Source organism: Centropristis striata, chromosome 18 (assembly GCF_030273125.1).
Source record: "Centropristis striata isolate RG_2023a ecotype Rhode Island chromosome 18, C.striata_1.0, whole genome shotgun sequence".
NCBI lineage: Eukaryota > Metazoa > Chordata > Actinopteri > Perciformes > Serranidae > Centropristis > Centropristis striata.
Window position 1 is genome coordinate 35,183,168 of NC_081534.1, and position 21,974 is coordinate 35,205,141.

The 21,974-nt window shown below is 37.2% G+C and overlaps 1 protein-coding gene across 1 annotated transcript; it reads left to right on the plus strand.

Annotated features, from left to right (window-relative positions):
• Positions 1-4,265: 4,265 nt before the first annotated feature.
• On the plus strand, positions 4,266-21,452 carry LOC131990970 (palmitoyltransferase ZDHHC14-like). The gene is made up of 9 exons (XM_059356232.1): positions 4,266-4,969; positions 7,747-7,907; positions 10,078-10,221; positions 11,465-11,602; positions 15,438-15,486; positions 16,552-16,654; positions 16,999-17,108; positions 18,431-18,533; positions 19,456-21,452. Exons 1-9 carry the CDS (start codon positions 4,644-4,646, stop codon positions 19,900-19,902), a joined length of 1,581 nt encoding a protein of 526 aa, XP_059212215.1. The 5' UTR covers positions 4,266-4,643; the 3' UTR covers positions 19,903-21,452.
• The last annotated feature ends 522 nt before the right edge of the window (positions 21,453-21,974 follow it).

A 21,974-nucleotide genomic window follows, 5' to 3' on the forward strand; every position in this document is an offset into this window, starting at 1 on the left:
TGAACAGGAGAACACTGGTACAGTCAGCTTGTTGTGTTCTGTGACTGAACCTGCTGGTTGGTCGTGTTACCACTCAGTGAAGTGGCTGCATGAGGGAAATGATGTCACAGAAAAAAAGACATCACAGGAAGACTGTTCAGCCAGAGCGATATTTACAACATCTGACTTCAATCAGAAGTCAAAGAACGACTTATTGAAATGTAAAGTGACAGATTACAGTAGAAAGGTGTATCTGTTCCCCTTCAGCCCTCCTCAGTCCTCAGGTGAGAAACCAGGTGAGAATATGATGAGCTGTTTAAACTCACTTCACTCTGATGTGGATGATTGTTGCATTTGTTGCTTATTGTTTTTGTATTCCATAAGGTGACGAGGCCGCAGCAACAACAACAACAACAACAACTAAACAATGAAAGTATCAACTACAACACCACCAACATCTGAGAACAACAACAATGGACCAAAGGAAGGAGGTAGTGACTGAACAGAACAGAACTACATTTACAGACATAGACACAACACAAGAACACACAGCATCAAAAAGCTGTGACCAACATTTGTCTCTTCTCTCTTCAGGCTGGTGGCTGTGGCTGATCGGTGTGTTTGTGGCTGCTGCAGCGCTGCTAATAATCTCTGTGGCTGTCCTCAGATGGAAGAGAACTAAAGGTGAGAACATTCACAGAGAAAACCTTCGAGAAAATTGTATTTTCACAGAGGAAGTTAAACTCTTTTTGTTCTTTTCAGAGAACAAAACGCAGACGGATGACAACATGGTGAGTTTGATCATTTAATAATTAAACATTTATACAATTGTGATTTTAATTGTGTAGTTCTACATTTAAAAGAGGAAAAAATGTAAAAAACTGTCTGAACTGTTGAAGATGTATGGCCTCTAATAAAACCTACATAGTATCTAAATTAAACGTGTAAAAGTGAGTCAGTATTGATCCACATGTTCCTGAGCAGACATGATGTTTTCTCTCTGTAGGATGATCCTGAAGATGTTTCCTACGCCGCCATCAGCTTCACCAAGAAGACCAAAAAGAAAGTCAGAGTAAGCTCACTGATTTAAATAAAGAAGAAATTTATTTCTATATCAAAATTAAATTTTATTTGCCTGAAAGGGCTTTATATTCTGTCCGGGGTGCAACGCTCTTTGTCCGTTGTTTATGCACCAACAGCAGCTCGGAGTACCTTCTTGGAGTCTCTGGGTGGTGTCCTGCAGGGGACCCACCTGGGGACTCTAGAGTTCTTCTGGGAGACTTCAACGCTCATGATGATGGTACCTGGAGGAGGTGATTGGGAGGAACAAACCGATCTGAACCCGAGTGGTGTTTTGTTATTGGACTTGTGTGCTAGTCACGGTTTGTCCATAACAAACACCATGTTAGAACATAGAGTTGGTCATAAGTGTACCTGGTACCAGAGCAGAGTTGGGCTGTCATGGCTGACACGCCTCTTCAGTGTCTCGTGGAGGTCTGGGACAGTGCCAGTGGAGTAGCAGACCAGGGTGGTGGTTCCCATTTTTAAAAAGGGACCGGAGGGTGTGTTCCAATTTACCGGAGTAGAAGTGTCTGTAGCAGTAACAATGACAATATGATACAATAATAATAGACCCCCCTCACCTTTATCAGACCAACATGTCAACTTCACACATGTTCAATAATCTCATCAGCAAATACCAGCTGAAGCAAGTTTCATTTGCTGTGGCACCAAACAGGACCTTTAAACTCACTTCAGGCTATATTCATGTATATTTATGAGTTGTGATCTTTCCCACCAGGCCCAAGTTGATGATGCTGATGATGAAGGTGATGAAGATGATGAGGTGACCTACAGCACTGTGAGAGCCTCTTCTTCTGCTGCTGATCCCATCGACCTCTACGCCACTGTCAACAAACCCAAAAAGTAATACTGTAAGATGTTTTTTGCATCATAGATTTGACATTTTATGGATAAATCCAGTAGAGTTTAAATAAGATATGAGTTGTTTGGCTTAACGATGGCAAAGTGAGAATACAGCAGCAGCTAAATATATTGGTTTCTTACACTGTAGAAAAATGTCTGTAGATTTTACAGTGAAAAACTGTTAAACCATGACAGTAAAAGACGTAAAATGATAAATTGGTTAATTTAGTTTCAGTAACAACAAAACACCGTAAATGTATATAGCCAAAACTGTATTTTTTTACATTTTTATTTCATTTTAAATACATTACTCCACTGTAAAATACACTGGCAATGTGTTGGTAGCAAAAATATACTGTAATATATATATATTTTAGCATCTAGCACTTAACCTGTTACGGCACATGCCCAAGGTTCGAAAAATTTTAGAAAATGCTGAAAAAATAAAAAATCCCCCATTGAACAAGACAATATTTAAAGTCTGATACCAAAAATGTGATTGACATCCCCTCAAACCCCTGGAAAGCCACTAATTAAGTATTTACAACTTCCAATTTTAGGGGAAACCCTGTTTTATTAAAAAACTACAACTCCCTAGACCTCTCTTGAGTACTCATGGTGACATCAGCACCATAGTTGTAGTTCTTCCGTATTAGGGTTGTGAAAACCTATTTCTACCCAATATATCGAATATCACACACTGTCTAATAAATACATATACTGTATGTATATTATCTATGCTAAAAAAAGACAACAATGTTTGTTTAATGAAGATATTTTAACTAAAACAGGAGAGCAGAGTCCGGGCCATTTACAGTGAAGCGCGATTCAATGAGATCGCACCACATCTGGTAGATTACAAAATAAAACAGCGGACAAATCTGATTGTAAGTCGTCACTTTGTCAACATTAGTGTCTCTCGCTGCAACAGAATAATATGTTGATCAGCAAATCAACCTCAGACACAAGGCATGTAATGGTTTGATCCGTTAAATACACAGAGGATCAGGGAGATTTCAAAATAAAACAAAGCGGATCGTGTTTTTCTGGCGAGATCTTCACCACAAAGTGATTATGTACATTCACTGAGTGAATATTTAGAAAATAAAACATATATTTCTCGCTAGAAATGTGATCAAAATCCATTTTTATGCAGAAAAGTCAAAATATTGATTTTTTCACTAAAAATGAGAGAACTGTCCGCCATGTTTTTTGTTCTGACCGCCGGGACCTTGAAAGTCACGTGACTTGGAACAAACCAATAGGAACAAATATCCATGGAATAGCCACGGGATATGACTGTCATTAACTTGCATTGTAGCGAAATCCGTGTCAGTTTCACGGAAATTTAAGTGATTCCGTGGCTATTCCACGGATTCCTGTGAGACCAGGTTGATAAATCCAGTAGTGTTTAAATAAGATATGAGTTGTTTGGCTTAACGATGGCAAAGTGAGAACACAGCAGCAGCTAAATATATTGGTTTCTGATGTAATATGTGTCCTTGCAGGGGCAGAATGAATGTTGTTAAAATTAATTCTTGCTTGTTTTTTCTCATCATTGTTTTAATTGCTTGTTGTTTTTATTGCTTAATTAAATAAATGAATAGTTCCACAAGATTGCAAATTATTTCCTCGCCTGGTTTTGACATATTTTGAGTTACATGAGTTTTTTCTTTGTTTGGTGCTTTTAGTATTTATCTGTCAGAAAAACTTCTTGACTTTCAAGCACAACACTTAGAGGTTCTAAAAATGTAAAAAGAGAGAAAACGCCCAGAACTATCTTGTTGGGGCTCAGAGGGTTTAAGAGCATCAGTGTGTTTCACCATCTATGTTTCACCTCTACAGCTGTTAACCTCATTCTCACCAGAACACGGCCTCAGTTTTAAAATAACTGCAAAGATACAGTGATCTCAGACCTGTGCATGCTGTCAGACAACACCATCAACCACTTCTGTTTTTATAAAAACAACTAGAAGCTAAGTGGCAGTTGAGGGGTCTTGTTCTTTTTCTACATCCTCCTCCTCTAATTCTCACTCCTGCTATTATACTGTGTATATATATATATATATATATATATATATATATATATATATATATATATATACATATATATATATATTTACAAAAACAAGTATTAAGTACAAAAAAAAGAAAGTAAATATAGAAAAAAAACATTTAATTTAAAATTTGGTGGGGAAAAAACAAGCAAAAAGTTCATTTTTGGGACATGTTTAAAAAAAAAAAAAAAAAAAAAAATAGGCTATATATTTCCGGGAAAAAAAACAAATGCAAAAAAAAGAATCACACATCGGTTTGTGATTCTCCGCTCGGAGTGAGACCTCCTCTCTCTCTGTCTCTGGAGGATCTCTGCAGCCTGGTGGACTCTGCAGGATCCGGATCGTCTCCTCCTCCTCCTCACCGACTCAGACCCTCTGATCCTCCGGAGCCGCCGCCGTCTCCTGCTCCAGACCCAGACCCGGTCCCGGTCCTGGTCCTGGTCCCGGTCCCGGTCCGCTGCGGTATGTGAGGGGGGGTGTCTGCGTGGGGCGCGAGGCGGAGGTGTTGAGGTGGGCTCGGTGCGCGTGTTGTTGTTTACGAAACATTAGAAAATAAAATCAGATAAACATGAAAATTGAACAGAAATGTCGGATTTGATGTTGTTGTGTCGCGAGGAGCCCGGAGCCCGGACCCCCGTTAGGACCCGGTAACCGTCCCGGTCCACCTGTCCACGAGGACACATGTCTCAGACCCTCCATGCGGCTCCGGACCACAACCACAACCAGAACCAGAACCAGCAGCAGTACCACCAGATCTGCACCCGCAGCAGCTGCCCCGGACCCCCCGGACCCTCCTCCGGACCCTCCAGACCTCCTGGACCCTGCGGACCCTCCGGCCCCCCCTCCGGGCCCCGGGGGCCCCGCGGGGCCCGGAGGAAGTGGCAGGTGTTCCCGGGGAGGAACCGGTTCTACTGTGACGGTCGGATCATGATGGCGAGGCAGAGCGGAGTGTTCTACCTGACCCTGGTCCTGATCCTGGTCACCTGCGGCCTCTTCTTCACCTTCGAGTGAGACACACACACACACACACACACACACACACACACACAATAACACTTAAGATTAAAATTAGATTTATTTATTTATTATTATTATTATTATTTTTGTTCATTTATTTGTTTATTTATTCATTATTTATTTATTATTCATTTATTTATTGACTATTTATTTATTATTTATTTATATATCTTTTATTTATTTATTATTATAAATGTTTTATTTATTCATTATTTATTTATTATTCATTTATTTACTATTTATTTATTCTTTATGTATTTATTTATTTATGTATTATTTATTTATTCATTATTAATTTATTTAATATTTATTATTTATTTATTTATTTATTGTTCATGTATTTATTATTTCTTTATTTGCTTTTTATTTATTTATTTTTTATTCCCAAAACGGGGAAATTTCAAGAGCTTCAGCAGCAAAAAACAATAAATATTAAACAGTAGAATAAACTAGAAATATCAGAAAATAAACAAAAACATAATAAAGTATGAACAATTAAAACAAAAATAAAATAACTTTAGGAACATTATAGAAGAAAAAAAACCAAAACTCTTAAATAAAAATAATATTAAGAGTTATTATGAACACAAAACAGCATAAAATAATATAAATAAAATATTTTAACTGTTGTGTGAGAAGAGATATGTCATTGATGCACTTTTATTTATTTAATTATTTATTTCAAAATGTTAAGTTTTTTTAAATACATTTTTTAATATTTATTTGGATTGAATTAATATAATATAAGCATTTTAAAATATTTTACTAACAATACTTTAATACTGATACAATAAAATATATCAATATGTACATTTTATTTTTAAACATATTTATTTTAATAAAATATGTTAAATATTTATTTCATGTTAAATTTAAAATTTTTATAATATGTTTATATTAGTATAAAATAAATATTAATATTTTTGAACTATTTTCCTATATATTCTCCATATTTCTTGTGACGTATGATCTATAAAGCAGCTTTTAAAAATAAATTTCACTTTGTTTTTTATTTATCGAGGAGAACTTTTTACTTCAGTAAAAGTATTAATACTGCTCTAAAAATACTCCAATACATAAAACTAGTTAGAGTATCAAAGTAAAAGTAATCCTGCTGTCAGTGCTGGATCATTATATTTATTATTATTATTATTATGAAGAAAAAATAATAAAGAAACAGACAAAATGTTCCAGTGTTTATAAATAACTCTGTGTGTGTGTGTGTGTGTGTGTGTGTGTGTGACTTCAGTCTTTTTCTTCAGGCTGTTTTTTTTCGCTCTGTTTAAGTTTCTGATTCGTCTCGCTGGATTTAGTCTCAACACACACACACACCGACACAGGGAGTGTGTGTGTGTGTGTGTGTGTGTGTGTGTGTGTGTGTGTTCAGGTAAAGTTTGTCACGCCGTCGTCACGACTAAATTTACCTCTCAGCTGATTTATTCTCAGGAGACGAAGTTCTACAGATGAAAGTTGAGAAAATAAAGAATAAATGAAAATAAGATAAATAAACGTTAATACGTAATGTTCAGAATTAGTCAATTAATGACCATTTAAATAAAGAATTATATATATATATATATATATATATATGTATAATTATTATTTTGACCATTTTGACCATTTAAATAGATAATTAACTTAATAAATATAATAATACAATATGTTCAGAATCACTCAATTAATGACCATTAAAATAATAATAATATAGTTAACATCATAGCGTCATTTATGTGTTATGTATCATTCATAATCCTCAATAATCTTTATTATTACAGTAAACTGGCTGGTTTGTGGAAACATCTTTCATGGATGTTTTTCTTTAATTTATTTTTTTATTTTTTTATTTGACATATTACCATAAACCTACAGATAAAAATGGGAAAAACACAGACATTTGTCTTTTTAGGTATGTATTTAGAAATAAAAACATGGATTAAAAACAACTAAAAGGCATTAACAACAAACATTAAAAACTTATATCAACTAAAAATGTTGTGATGTTTTCTCGTATTTCCTCAGCTGTCCCTTCCTGGCGTCCAACCCGTTAGTTTTACTTGTTTTATTGTCATAAAAAAAACACGTAAAAGAACAAAGATCTGAAATGTGATGTGTGGAGTTCCCCAGGGCTCAATACTTGGTCCTCTTTAGTTTAACAGTGTAACACAACAGTAAAGAATAAAGTAAATAATACAGTAAACACGTAAATCAACGCTTATGCAGACGACAACCACATTTACCTTACTGAAATACTGCAAGTTAACTCAAATAAACAATTTAACTAACTAAAAGATCTGTGGTAATTATCAAAACATCAAAAAAATCAAATCTGAATATGACATATATAAACACAACAATGATACAGTAAAAAATAAAGTAAACAAAAATAAAAAAAATAATACAGTTAACAAAATCAACTTTCATGCAGAGGACAACCACATTTAAGTTGAACTAAAATAAACTGCTGTAATCAATAGTTTTACTTATTGTATTGTCTTAAAAACCACAAAGAAGAATATAGAACAGGGCTCAATCCTGGGTCCTCTTTAGTTTAACACTGAAACACAATGAATAAATAATAAAAAATGAAGTAAATAATGCAGAAAACAATCAAAATCAATGCTTATGCAGACGACAACCACATTTAAGTTGAACTTTAAAAAACTGTTCTAATCAAAGACATCTTTAAACTAATAAAACAAGTTGAAGAATCCTCTGAAGTGAAACCGACTCCTCTCATTGATTCCGATCTGTCCTCGTCCGTCCTCAGCTGTCCCTTCCTGGCGTCCAACCTGACCCCGGCCATCCCGGCGGTGGGCGGCGTCCTCTTCATCTTCGTGATGGGGATGCTGTTCCGGGCGAGCTTCAGCGACCCCGGCGTGCTGCCGCGGGCAACGCCGGACGAGGCCGCCGAGCTGGAGAGACAGATCGGTAACCAGACTTTACTTCAATACTCACTTCTTTTATTTATTCAGGATATTTTTGAAATAAGAGTTCATTTTTCCTTGAAGGGCTGCACTTGCATTAAAATCCTGTTATATTGTCGTTATATCAGCGGCAGAAATTGGTCTTAAAATTACAATTATTTATTGTTGTAATTATTATTATTTATGTTATTGAACTTTCTGTGAGCTTAAATTGCTGTTTTTGTGAATGAAGTCTGGTGGGTTTCAGCTTCAGCTCCCGACAGAAAGAGCTGTCTGAAATATAGCCTTCGCCTATAAAGTTTGAATAACTTTCAGACACAATCCTCTGATAATGATGGTGGTTTCACACTCTCTTATTCACTTTATCTGTCCAGAATAAATCACAGGGTCACAATCATTTCATGGGTAAAGGTAAAAGATATTTCATTCCAACTTTCTGGGCCACTGTGTATATACAGTCATGGAACAAATAATTAGACCACCTTGTTTTCTTTCATTTCTTGTTCATTTTAATGTCTGGTTCAACTAAAGGTACATTTGTTTGGACAAATATAATGATACCAACAAATAGTTTAATTTAACTCTGACACTTTGTTCTGTCATTTTTACGTCTTACTTTTACTACTTTTATCAGTTTTATTCAGTTTCCGTCAGATTTGATCTTCCGGCTCCTTGCGTCACTTTGAGTCTTTAAATCTGATCAGGTAACAAACTGAATCATCTGCAACCTGAAGAGACTCGTGAGTCACACAGGAAGCTGCTCAAACCTCCTCCAGCAGCCGTGTGTGTGTGTGTGTGTGTGTGTTCAGAGATGTGTGTGTGTGTGTGTGTGTGTGTGTGTTCAGTCACTGTCAGAAAACTGTCTTGAATCGTTCGTTTCCACAGTAACTGAGCGTCACCGTCGAGGCTCTCTGATCTATTTTTTGACACCTCTTATTATTTTTTTTTTGTGTTTTTATTTATTTATATATTTTTCACGCTGGATGCAGAATCTGTGGAGCGACTCGGCTGTCAATCACAGCCGAGTCGGGGCTGTGGAGAACGACCAAATATGGAGAGAACAAGAAGAAGAAGAAGAAGAAGAAGAAGGAGAAGAAGGAGGCACTCGGCGGCATGTGACAGGACGGACAGAAATAGTTTTTTGTTTGTTTGGTCAGGAATTTATTCTGTGACGCACAGCTTGAACCACTTCCTGTCTGACAAACTAAACTGAAGAAAGTTTTCCCAGAGTCACAAACGAGACATTAAAGCAGCTGGATGTATTAAAGCTCAACTTGTTTTTGGGGATAAAAATACACATTAAAAAGTGAAACCAACTCTTACAAACATCAGGTTAAACCTCGTTAAATCTTGGAGACGTTTCCCCGTTAACTCTCCATATTTAACATAAAAACAGCTGCAAAGGGTCGGAACATTTATGGAAAAATTCAGAAAAAAATTCTAAGGGAATTTAGTTTTTGATATGAAAACAGTCTCATGGTATGTGTTGGTTAAGGGAAGGATTTGGAGGAAATTTCCATTTATTTTCCATATATTTACCATATAAACAGCTGTAAAGGGTTGGAACATGTATAGGGAAATTCTGTAAATTTTCAAGGGAAATTAAGTTTGGGAAATTTGTGACCTTCACAATTTCAATATTAATGATACCTTTAATGGTGAAGTAATTTCTGGAGAAAATACAGCTTTAAAATAAAGTAACACCAACCAGTGCCAATGGTTGATCTTTTTTGGTGGAAAAAAAGGGATATTGGGGGAATTTCCATTAGTTTTCCATATATTTACCATAAAAACAGCTGCAAAGTTTCAATAAATGTCTCAGAATGTCCTGCAAGGTGAATTTTGGTAATCTTCAAAATGTCAATGCAAAAATTGTATCTTTTAATCGGGAACTTAAAAAATACACCTTAAAAAAACAGTAATACCAGGTCTTATGGAATGTTTAAGTTAAATTTGGAACATTTGGGAAATTTTATTCCATGTATTTACCATAAAAACAGTTGCCAAGGTTCAGTACATTTCCAGTATAATTCTGTAAATATTCCAAGGAAAGTTTCACTCGGTTCTGACTTGGTTCACGCTGAAAAACTGAACACGATTTTAGTTTCAGAGGAGACAGGAAGCATCCACTGACGTGTTTTTGTTTATTTGTTTGTGTGTTTGTGTGTTTTCAGACGCGTCCGGCTGCTCCAGGCCGCCTCCTCGCACCCGAGAGGTTCTGATCAACGGACAGACGGTCAAACTGAAATACTGCTTCACCTGCAAGATGTTCAGACCGCCGCGAGCGTCACACTGCAGCCTGTGTGACAACTGTGTGGGTCAGTCTCAGATACTTATACACAAGTACTGCACTAAAGTACAAACACAAGTTCTTCTTTTGAGTATTTTCATGTCATGCTTCTTTATTGCGTACTAATCAGTTTTCCAGAGAATCTGTGGGAGAGCAGTTTCTTGATGCCAGAGTGAGGTAAATTAGGTTGTCGTCTGCATATTCATTGATTTTATAGCTTCAGATTATTGTTTCTAAAGGAAGCTTGTAAATGTTAAATTAAAGAGGCCCCAGGATCGAGCATTGGGGAACTCCAGATGTCACGTTGGCGCTTGTGAATTAGTAACAGATCATTTAAATCCAACCGTCACCCAAAATCTTTTAAGCATGAAGCTCAGTCCTTTGTATTTTTGAAAAACGTTGATTTTTTAATGCTTTAAAGACTCGTTCTTGGAAAAGAGACAGTTGAGTTATCATCTGCATATTTATGACGGTTTATTTTATAGTTCTGCAAAAATTGTTTTCCGAATGGTGGCATGTAAATGTTAAATTAAAGAGTCCCCAGGATCGAGTCCTGGGGAACTCCACACATCATATTGGTGCTTTTGAAAGCTTTGTTGATTTTAAAGTAAAATAGCTCCTGTCCTGGCTAACTGAATTAGCAACAAATCCTTTAAATCTAAGCTCAGCATAAATCCTTTTGAGGTTTCAGTCGTTGTAAAAATGTTAGTTAAAGTTTAAGTCCAGGATTGCTAAAAGATTTCATACTTGTACTTTGAAGATAAACGATGAGTGATGACTCTCTTCTCTTTTTTCTTTAAATTGTTTATTTTATTTTAAGATGTCTGTCAAGATTGCATAATTATGACGTTTGATTTCATTGTTCTGGATAAATTCTTCCTAAAGGGAGCGTGTAAATGTTGAAAAAGAGGCCCCAGGATTAAGCCTTGGGGGACTCCAGACATCATGTTGGTGCTTTTAAAAGCTTTGTTGAACTGACCAACTGACTTAACAACAAATCCTTTAAATCTAAACTCCACCAAAAGTCTTTTGAGCTTTCAGTCCTTATAAAAAGTATTTTTGAGACGAGCGTCGACTCTGAAATCAGTGATTTTAGTGTTTTAATCATCATTTTAGTTTCTGTATTTCAGAAAATCTAAAGTATAGTAATTTCTTGATGACACACTAACGTACATTTTTTGGTTGTCGTCTGCATGTTTATGACAGATTTAATAGTTATGTTAGTTTTGTTTTGACAGTAAACAGCTGTTTTGTGATGTTTGTCCCGTCAGAGCGATTCGACCACCACTGTCCGTGGGTCGGGAACTGCGTCGGACGGAGGAACTATCGCTTCTTCTACCTGTTCATCCTCTCGCTCTCCTTCCTCACCATCTTCATCTTCGCCTTCGTCATCACACACGTCATCATCAGTGAGTCACACACACACACACACACACACACACACACACACACACACACACACACACAGATACACACTGTTTCCTTTGATTCTTTGATTTCTTTATACAACAGAATAAAATCTGCTGTGTATTTTTTTGCCTCTGAAAACTCCAATAATCGATAAATAAACACAAACACACTCTGATGATGATGATGATGTCACTCTGAGTCGAGCTCTGCAGCTTTTCCTCCCAGTTATTGATGAGATATTGATCCTTCGGAGCCCCGCCCCCTGCCCTGTGATTGACAGGCTTTCAGAGAGAGACTGAGGCTGCAGTCTGTTCCTGTTTCCTGTCGTTGATTGATTGATTGATGGATTGATTGATTGATGAGTCTATTCTGACTCTGCTGCAGCACTGGAACAGCTCCTCTTCTCTTCCCGTCTCTCGTGTGTCCAACAGGACTAGTTGTTTAGGAAAATCAGTCCGGTAGCTTTTCTGTAATCATGCTGACAAACAGACACAGCTGAAATCATGATACCAGTAAAGATCTGAAAACCACATGTGGCTATCGAGTGTTTCAGAGAATCTGTCCGACAGCGCTTCTTTGATGAAAGTAGGTTGCCATCTGTATATTCGAATGAAGGCATGTAAATGTGAAATAAAAGAGGCCCCAGGAATGAGCCCTGGGGAACTCCTTTAAATCTAACCTCAACCTAAAAATGTCTTTATTATGAAGGTCTCAGTTAAAAATTTGAAATAAATGCTGACTCCAGGAATGCTACAAAGTTATAGACTTGTTCTTTGAAGGCAGACAGTCGATGAGCGATGCCTGTTTTCTTCAATTGTTTATTTTACTTTGACATGTTTCAGTAGGTCAGTGAGTTAAAAAGGTTGTCATCGGCATATTTGTGGTGGTTGATGTTATAGTTTTGGATTATTGTTCCTAATGGAAGCGTGTAAACGGGAAATAAAAGAGGCCCCAGGATTGAGCCCTGGGGAACTCCAGACATCATGTTTTGCTCTCAATTTAACTAAAATATTTCCTATCTGATTAAAATCACGGCTAAAATCATATAGTAAAGATTTAAATGTGGATTAAAATAGGACTTAAAATCGGTCTTAAACCCATGATTAAAAGTATGTCAAAAAACTGGACTAAGAGGTTTAAATCATGATTTATATTTGGATTATAATCAGGATAATATCATGACTGATTTCTGAACTAAAAGACTAAAATCAGGACTTACATGTGGATTAATATCACGACTGAAATCAAATAATAAGGATTTAAATGTGGATTACAATTGGACTTAAATCTCTCTTGAACCCATGATTAAAATTACATCTAAAATCTGGATTATCTTCAATCTGGATTATAGGGCTGCAGCTATCGATTCTTTTTGAAGTCGAGTATTCTACCGAATATTTCAGCGATTAATCGAGTAATCGGATGTTTTTGGGGGGATTTTTAAACAACAATACTATTGCATAATGTGTGACAGAAACGACAGGCCTGGTAAAACCGAACAATTGGCTTTTATTTCTGAAAATATAATTACTCTTTTTTAGTAAAGAATGAAGTATAATTAACAATAATACAACTTATAAAGTCTTGGGCTTTGTCCATTTTAGTAATAACACATGAACATGTTAATGAAAATAAATAACAAAATACAACTTATGAAGTTTTGGGCTTAACCATGTCCGTAACACATGAACATTTCAATAAAGAATAAATAACAAAAATACAAGTAAGCTACAAGTGAAGCCCATTTGACCTTAATGTTGCCCTTTCCTCTTCAGGAACAATTACAGCAAAAACAGCACTGCAGCTTCTTCTACAGTGCAGTGTGGTACATGCCGCACAAAGCTGTCCATCCGCTGCTGAGATGATGTACTGGGAAAGACAAACAGAAAGAAAAAAAATCAACATAATGCATATAGCCATACTGCCATGTAGCCCAGCTCACTTTAAATCAAACTGATTACATATCTGCTTTAAGCAATAGCCTAATATGCGTTTATGTACGGCATTTTAAATTATTAAAATGATATTCTCGTGCGCTGCTTTTTATTATTATCAAATAATAATAATAGTAATACTAATAATACACATTTGGACGAGCCGTCATCGAGACTCGCATTATTATAGACTACAACAAATGCAGAGCTTACGTTCAAACCAGCGCTGCTGTGTTTCTCAGTTAGCACGTTATCACGTTAAATCGGCTAATGTTAAGCTACTGTTGAGTGGAAGACCGGCATTTACTTTGTGCTGGCTTCGGATGAGCTGGTCTTGTTGACAAACGGATGCTTTCTGTTAAGATGTTGAAGCATCGATGAAGTGCTGTTGTGGTATGCCAGTTCAATTTTGCAGTACACACACTGCACGAGGTTCTCTGTTTTTTTCAGTTTGAAGTGATCCCACATTTTAGACATTTTTTGCCGTTTTCGGGCGGTCTCTTCGTTGTCCTCCATAGCGCCAACTTTTTGACTCGAGCGTTGCGTGCGTCACTGTTTACAGTCCGTGTAGAACACGACCCCGGGGGCGGAACGCAAGTGACTACTTGTTTGACTACGGAATTGATGATTAAACGAATACTCGAGGCAAAAAAAAAATATTTGAGGATTTTTTGTACTCGAATTACTCGAATTACTCGAGTATTCGTTGCAGCTCTACTGGATTATAATCATAAAATCCAAAATATGGTTTAAAATCAGGACTTTGAGTCAAGAAACATGAACCTTTTTCCAAACAAACTGACAAACAAATGTGAAATCTTGTGCGTTAAAGGAAACCGGAGTAATCCCAGAGACCCAGCTGAGCCTTTGTGTATCTTGTGTATCTTGTGTATCTTGTGTATCTTGTGTATCTTGTGTGTGTTGTGCGTGACGGATGGAGCGTCTCCCTCCTGACAGGAAGTCAGATCAGCTGATTGATTTAGTCGTCTTCAGTGTGAAGCTGCTGATGTTTTTCTGTCTGAAACCAACTCGTGTCTCTGAACAACCACGCGCTTGTTTTCTGTTTTTAGCTGCCGAGTTATAAAAAGATCCTGCAGAGTCTTTGATCTGCAACATGTAGAGATCAGGAACACACACACACACACACACACACACACACACACAGCTCGGCTCCCCAGTCAAACTTTTCATACAAATAAAATGTAACACAGAGTGAACCAAGAAAAACTATAATTAGTTAACTACAGTTAACAGAGAGGAAACACCAGAAAAACAACAGATTAAATCACATCAATAAATAAATAAATAGATAGATAGATGGATGGATAGATAGATAGATAGATAGATAGATAGATAGATAGATAGATAGATAGATAGATAGATAGATAGATAGATAAAGAAAGCACAACTAGATGCATAAAAGTAAATAATTGGACATATTAAAATAAATTAAGCTGAATTAAAAGCCAAAATAAAGCAGTAAAATACAATAAATAATACAAATGAATAAATAAATAAATAATAATCATCATCATAATTAGTTATTATTATTATAAACTAACTTAAAGACCAGACTAAAACAGTAAAATAATAAAGAAAATAAAGAATGAGACGATATATAAATAAAATAAAACTCTTATATAGAAGAAAATATTTGGATTATATAATTATGTATTATGTAAAATATTTATGATATGTATATAAAATATTAAGAAACATATATGTTATAATATATTAAGAAAATATAAAATATTATGTTTACATAAAAATACTATAAAATAAATAAAAAAGAGCTGTGCAGTTTTGTGCAGAAAAAGTGCTAAAAATATTAAGCTCTTTAAAAAAAATATATATATATTTTTTAAACTAAATAACTTGTTCCTTTTTCTTCTTGTGGCAGGATCGAAGCGGACAGGTTTCCTGAGCGCGCTCAGAGACAGTCCGGCCAGATATCCTTTATCACGTCAGCAGGTACACATGAACACGTCTGGGCTTCTTTCTGCTGCCCTGCTGCCTCTGTGGGTCCTGTGTTTGTGTGTTTGTGATGAATCGATGACTGACGAAGCATGTAAATTTAAAATAAAAGAGGCCCCAGGATCGAGCCCTGGGGAACTCCAGACATCATGTTTTGCTCTCAATTTAACTAAAATATTTCCTGTCCTGAACAACCGGTAGCAAGACACCATTTAAATCTAACCCACCCAAAATATTTTGAGCCTGAAGCTCTCAGTGCCTGTAAACAGTTTGTATTTTTCGTCTGGATTTCATTTTTCCGGTTATTCCGACACCACCTGAACTCCTGATAACAAAAGTGAAAGTGCTTTTTTAATTGTTTATTTTATGTCAGTGAGTTAAGTAAGTAAGTTTCAGATTATTTTTCCTAATGGAAGCATGTTAATGTGAATTAAAGAGGCCCCAGGATCGAGCCCTGGGGAACTCCACACATCATGTTGGTTCGTTGGAAAGCTTTGTTGCCAGTTAAGACAGAATAGTTCCTGCTCTTAGCTCGACCCTTTTAAATCCTGAAAGAGCCTAAAATCTCTTGAGCATGAAGCTCTCAGTGCCTGTAAACAGTTTGTATTTTTTGTCGGGAGGGAACTCATTTTTCCGGTTATTCCAACACCACCTGAACTCCTGATAACTGAAGTTTAAATTTGATGTTGAGGTTTGGAGTTGAAGTAAAGTTCCACTTTATTTGAGGATGTAGAGTTCAGAAGCCCAAACAGAGATTAATCCTGATTAAAAGCAATGTTTGTCCCAAATATCGTCACTAATTCTCAGTAGATGTGACACCATATAGCGTTTACATTTGGACAGGCCCAGAACAGCTGATCAGGATTTACCTCCTGGGAGCCAAAACTCCAACAGCTGGAAGAGCCTGAGAGATAAAGAATCTACTGAGTCTCTCCAGCTTTCATCTTTAGTTTGAAGAAACTCTCTCGCAGCTGGTTTTTCCTGCAGAAGTAATAAAAACCCGATCAGCATGTTTCCAGTTGTTCCTTGACTCGCTGCACCGTCCTGGAGGTGGTGGTGTGTTTCTTCTCCGTCTGGTCCATCGTCGGCCTGTCGGGGTTCCACACCTACCTGATCAGCTCCAACCAGACCACCAACGAGGACGTGAGTACCTCAGGGCCCCGAGACGGGCCCCTGCTCATAGCAAAACCAGGACTGTTCTGATCTGAACCAACACTCCTCTCTCTGTTTCTGTCCTGGTCTTGTCCTGGTCTTGTTCCTGTTCCTGGTCTGGTCCTGGTTTGGTCTGGTCCTGGACTGGTCCTGGTTCTGGTCTGTTCCTGGCCCTGGTCCTGGTCTGGTCCTGTTCCTGTTCCTGGTCTGGTCTGGTCTGGTCTGGTCCTGGTCTGGTCTGGTCTGGTCCTGGTCCTGGTCTGGTCCTGGTCTGGTCTGGTCTGGGCTGGTCCTGGTCTGGTCCTGTTCCTGGTCCTGGTCTGGTCCTGGTCTAGATTAAAGGGTCCTGGTCCACCAAGCGAGGGAAGGATAACTACAACCCCTACAGCTACGGAAACATCCTGACCAACTGCTGCGCCGCCCTGTGTGGACCGCTGCCCCCCAGGTCAGACCCACATCTGGACTCAAATCTGGATTATAATCAGGATCAAAATCTGGATTAAAATACGATTTAAATCTCTCTTAAACCCATGTTTAAAATTCTGTTTAAAATCTGGACTAAGAGACGAAAATCAGGACTGAAATCAGGATTTCAATCTGGACTGAAATCAGGATTATAATCAGAATTTAAATGTGGATTAAAACCAGATTTAAATCTCTCTTAAAATCAAATCTAGGACTCAAATCAGGATTTAAATTTGGATTATAATCAGGATTTAAATATGACTTAAATGCATGTTTTAAATTCGGTCTGAAATCTGGACTGAGAGACTAAAATTGGGACCTAAATCTATATTAAAATCAGGACTGAAATCAGGATTACAATCAGGATTTAAATGTGGATTAAAACCAGATTTAAACCACTCTTAAAATCAAAATTAGGACTGAAATCAGGATTTAAATGTGGATTAAATTAGGACTTAAATCTTTCTGAAATCCATGATTAAAATTATGTCTAAAATCTGGACTAAAAGACTAAAATCAGGATTAAAATCTCTCAAAATGAGGACTGAAATCATGGCGCCCTCTACTGGTCAACACCAGGATCACAGAAGCATCAGTTTTCCTTTACTTGATTTTCATAGATTAAGTAAAAAACAGTAATATGATCCTTTAAAAAGAAAGAAAGGTTTTCTGTATCCTGATCAAAGTTTTAGTATTTTTAAACTGCAGTTTTTCTACTTTTACTATGTGAATAAAAGTTCTGTGAGTTTTTCCTCTCGGAGGAGAAAATGTTTGTTTTTCAGGACTGAACATATGGACCAGCTGCTGGGTGTGTGTGTGTGTGTGGGTGTGTGTGTGTGTGTGTGTGTGTGAGGACGGCAGGTGGTAAAATCCATCTGGACATTAAAAAAAACGTGTTTTTAGGTCGAGAAGCAAACGAGTCTCACTGATGAAATAAATATATTTAAGAGGAAGCAGCTGTAGAAATATTATATGTATGATAAGTTATATTATATTAAGTATAATATTAAAATATTACAGGAAAGTCTGTACTGAAAACTTCCATTCAAATCATCTTATTGTTTAATGTTCCAATCATTATTAACAATCAATAAAAAAAAATAAAAAAAGATAATTATTTAAGATCAATTGAAATTTTAATGCTATTGTAAATAAATTGAAATTTAATAAAAAAATACATGAAAAAAACTTAAAACTTAAAAAAAGATAAAACAATGTATTAAAAGTAAATAAAACGTATTTAATTACAATAATTAAAAGGAAAAGCAGAAGAGCCAAAATTTTATTTTCTGTGTGTCTCAGTTTGATTGACAGGAGGGGGCGGGTCCAGTCCGACACGCCGCAGAGCGTCTCGCAGTCTAACGGGACGAGTGGCTCCGCCTCCACGCAGCGCCGCAGTCACATGGTAGGATGACATCACTGCTGGTCAAACTACACATCGTATGATTAGATATGCAAATCAGGCGTGATCTCATTAAATATGCACTCATTTGCATATATGTCAAGTTTCAAGTTGAGGTTTATAGTTGATGTTGGAAATTGAGGTTTGGAGCTGAGGTTTGTATTTGAAGTTGAGGTTCAAAGTTGAAGTTTGAAGTTGAGTTTGAGGTTCAAAGTTGAGGTTTGTGATCGAGGTTTGAAGTTGAGGTTAAAGTTTGAGGTTGAGGTTTGAAGTTGAGGTTTGAAGCTGAGGTTGAGGTTGAGGTTTGAAGTTGAGGTTTGAAGCTGAGGTTAAAGTTTGAGGTTGAGGTTTGAAGTTGAGGTTTGAAGTTGATGTTTGAAGTTGAAGTTTGAAGTTGAGTTTGAGGTTCAAAGTTGAGGTTTGAGGTTGAGGTTTGTGATCGAGGTTTGAAGTTGAGGTTAAAGTTTGAGGTTGAGGTTTGAAGTTGAGGTTTGAAGCTGAGGTTGAGGGTTGAGGTTTGAAGCTGAGGTTAAAGTTTGAGGTTGAGGTTTGAAGTTGAGATTTGAAGCTGAGGTTAAAGTTTGAGGTTGAGGTTTGAAGCTGAGGTTGAGGTTTGAAGTTGAGGTTTGAAGTTGAGGTTTGAAGTTGAGGTTTGAAGTTGAGGTTTGAAGTTGAGGTTTGAAGCTGAGGTTAAAGTTTGAGGTTGAGGTTTGAAGTTGAGGTTTGAAGTTGAGGTTTGAAGCTGAGGTTTGAAGCTGAAGTTTGAGGTTTGTAGTTGAGGTTTGAAGTTGAGGTTTGAAGTTGAGGTTTGAAGCTGAGGTTAAAGTTTGAGGTTGAGGTTTGAAGTTGAGGTTTGAAGCTGAAGTTGAGGTTTGAAGCTGAAGTTTGAGGTTTGAAGCTGAGGTTCTGTGTGTTTGTGTCTCAGTGTGACCAGGATCAGTGCATCCAGAGCACTAAGTTCGTTCTGGCGGCGGCCGCCACGCCGCTGCTGCACAGCGAGCCGGTGGTCCTGGCCCCTCTGTCGGGGGGGAAGGCCGGCGCCCTGGGGGGCCCCTGCGCCTACCTGGCCCCCTCGCAGCCGTCCCCGCTGCCGTCCTGCGGCGGCGGGGACGTCCTGACCCTGAGGGACGCCGCCGCCGACTCCCACTGCCACCACCACCTGCACCACCACCACCATCACCACCACCACCACTTCGTGAGCCCCGAGGAGACGCCGTGCGGGACGCCGCAGGGCGCCCTGCCATGCCCCGCCCACCTGCACCTGCACCCGCACCTCGCCGGCCCCGCCCCCGCCGCGCTCTACGGCCCCGCCCACCAGGACGCGCTGCACGAGGACTCGGTCAGAGGACTCGTTAAACTCAGCTCCGTCTGAATATCACAACAGTGGAAAGAAAAGATATGAGGACGTTTGTTTATTAATTATTAAATATTTATAATAATCCTCCAGAATCAGCTGCTGTCGAGCCGAACGGACCAAAAACCTTTTTATAAACGAAGATCTGAGACTTTTCTTCTTCAGGTTTTAGATTCTCAGAAGAAGCTCAGCAGCATCACTGCCAGACGTTCAAACCTTTTGTTTCTTTTTTAACGTTTATTAAAGTTTCTCCTGCAGCTGTTTCAGCTCCACACCGACACGGACGTTTACAACTGGTTTATTCTCCGTTTCAGCTTCTCCAATCCTGAAAATCCAACAAAATAAATCTGTTAATCAGAAAATAACAAGCCGCAAAAAATACGATTTATAAATAAAACTTCGTCTTTCATCTTACCCTGATAAATCCCCCCAGATATTAAACAAATGATGAAGACATTTCAACAATAAATTAATAAATAATAACATTTCTCTCTGGAAACGAAACTGAATTGAAACCAAAAGTTTAATTAAATAAAAAATAAATTTAAAGAAAACTATGAAACTAAAAGTCTGACCAGAATCCTAAAATAAAATAAAATAAAAATTACATTTAAAAAAATAAATATATAAATCTGTTAAAATATATAACACTATTTATTCACACAAAAACTGTAAGAAATGAATCTTTAAAGCATTTTATTCATATTTAACTTATTTTTTAATCTGCCTGTCAATCACTGAAAATATTAATAATTTAACATTTTATGTCCTCCAGAGAATCTGAGCTACATGATATAAAAATAAAAAAATAATAAATAAAAAAATTAAAATGAATTAATAAATAATAAATAGATTTCACTCTGGTGACTGAACAAGACAAAAAGTAAATTTAAATTAAATTAAAATGAAAATGTAATTTAAAAATCTGGCCAGGATCCGAAAATAAAATAATAATCATATAAAAATCTTTATTCTTTATCCTTCAAAACATATTTAACACAGTTTATACACACGAATAAACTGTGAAAACTGTCAGAAATTAATCTATAAATCACTTTATTCATAATTAAAGTTATTGATTGATAATCTCTCTGCAGGTTTGTTTACGTTTCGTCACATTTCAGTTAAAGTTCTCAAAAAAAGCTTTCAGACACGTATGAATAAATTAATAATCAGCTGCTGTAACGGTGAATAACTCAGTTTTATTGATTATTTATTAAATATCTGTGTCCGTGTTGGTGGGCCGGAGTTTAAACTGTTATTAAAAGTTGTTTGGTGAATGTCAGACTGAAATAAAAACAATAAATGCCTTATTTTTTATTTTATTGATGTTATTGAGTGTCAGCTGATGATGTCACGTCTCTGACTCTCTGATCTGCCCGGCGACAGGTGACGAGCTCTCAGCCGAGTGTTGCCTTCTGGGAAATGTAGGCGGAGCAGCTGATGACGTATCTTAGTAACAGCCAGTCAGCTGCTGATTGGACGACTCTTTAATTATCATAATTATGATTATAATTGTGTGTTTTTTCCTCCAGATGATTCATCAACAACTGGATTTCAATAAAACAGATTTTTATTTAAAAAAGAAAAGAAAAGAAAAGTGTCTTTGTTTGTAGTTTAAAGCAAAAAAGAACCTGACCTCCTTCCTTTCCTTCCTCTCTCTCCTTGTTTCCTCTCTCTCCTTGTTTCCTCCCTTCTCTCCTTGTTTCCTTTCCTCTTATCTCCTTCTTTCCTTCCTCCTCTCCTTGTTTCCTCGCCTCTTCTTTCCTTCCTCCTCTCCTTGTTTCCTCTCCTAACCTTCCTTCCCCCTCTCCTTGTTTCCTCTCCTAACCTTCCTTCCTCCTTTTTCCTCTCCTCTCCTTGTTTCCTCACCTCCCTTCTCTCCTTGTTTCCTCTCCTCTCCTTCCTCCTCTCCTTGTTTCCTCCTCTTCTTGTTTCCTCTCCATGTTTCCTCTCCTCTTCTTTCCTCCCTTCTGTTTCCTTTCCTCTCATTTCCTTCTTTCCTCTCTCCTTCTTTTCTCTCCTTTCCTTCCTCCTCTCCTAACCTGCCTCCTCTCCTTGTTTCCTCTACTCTTCTTTCCTTCCTCCTC

Coding starts and splice junctions, on each gene's coding strand:
- LOC131990970 (XM_059356232.1), top strand. CDS start 4,644: ATGTCTCAGACCCTCCATGCGGCTCCGGACCACAACCACAACCAGAAC. Junction 11,603..15,437: donor CATCACACACGTCATCATCA/GTGAGTCACACA, acceptor TTCTTGTGGCAG/GATCGAAGCGGACAGGTTTC. Junction 17,109..18,430: donor TGTGGACCGCTGCCCCCCAG/GTCAGACCCACA, acceptor TGTGTGTCTCAG/TTTGATTGACAGGAGGGGGC.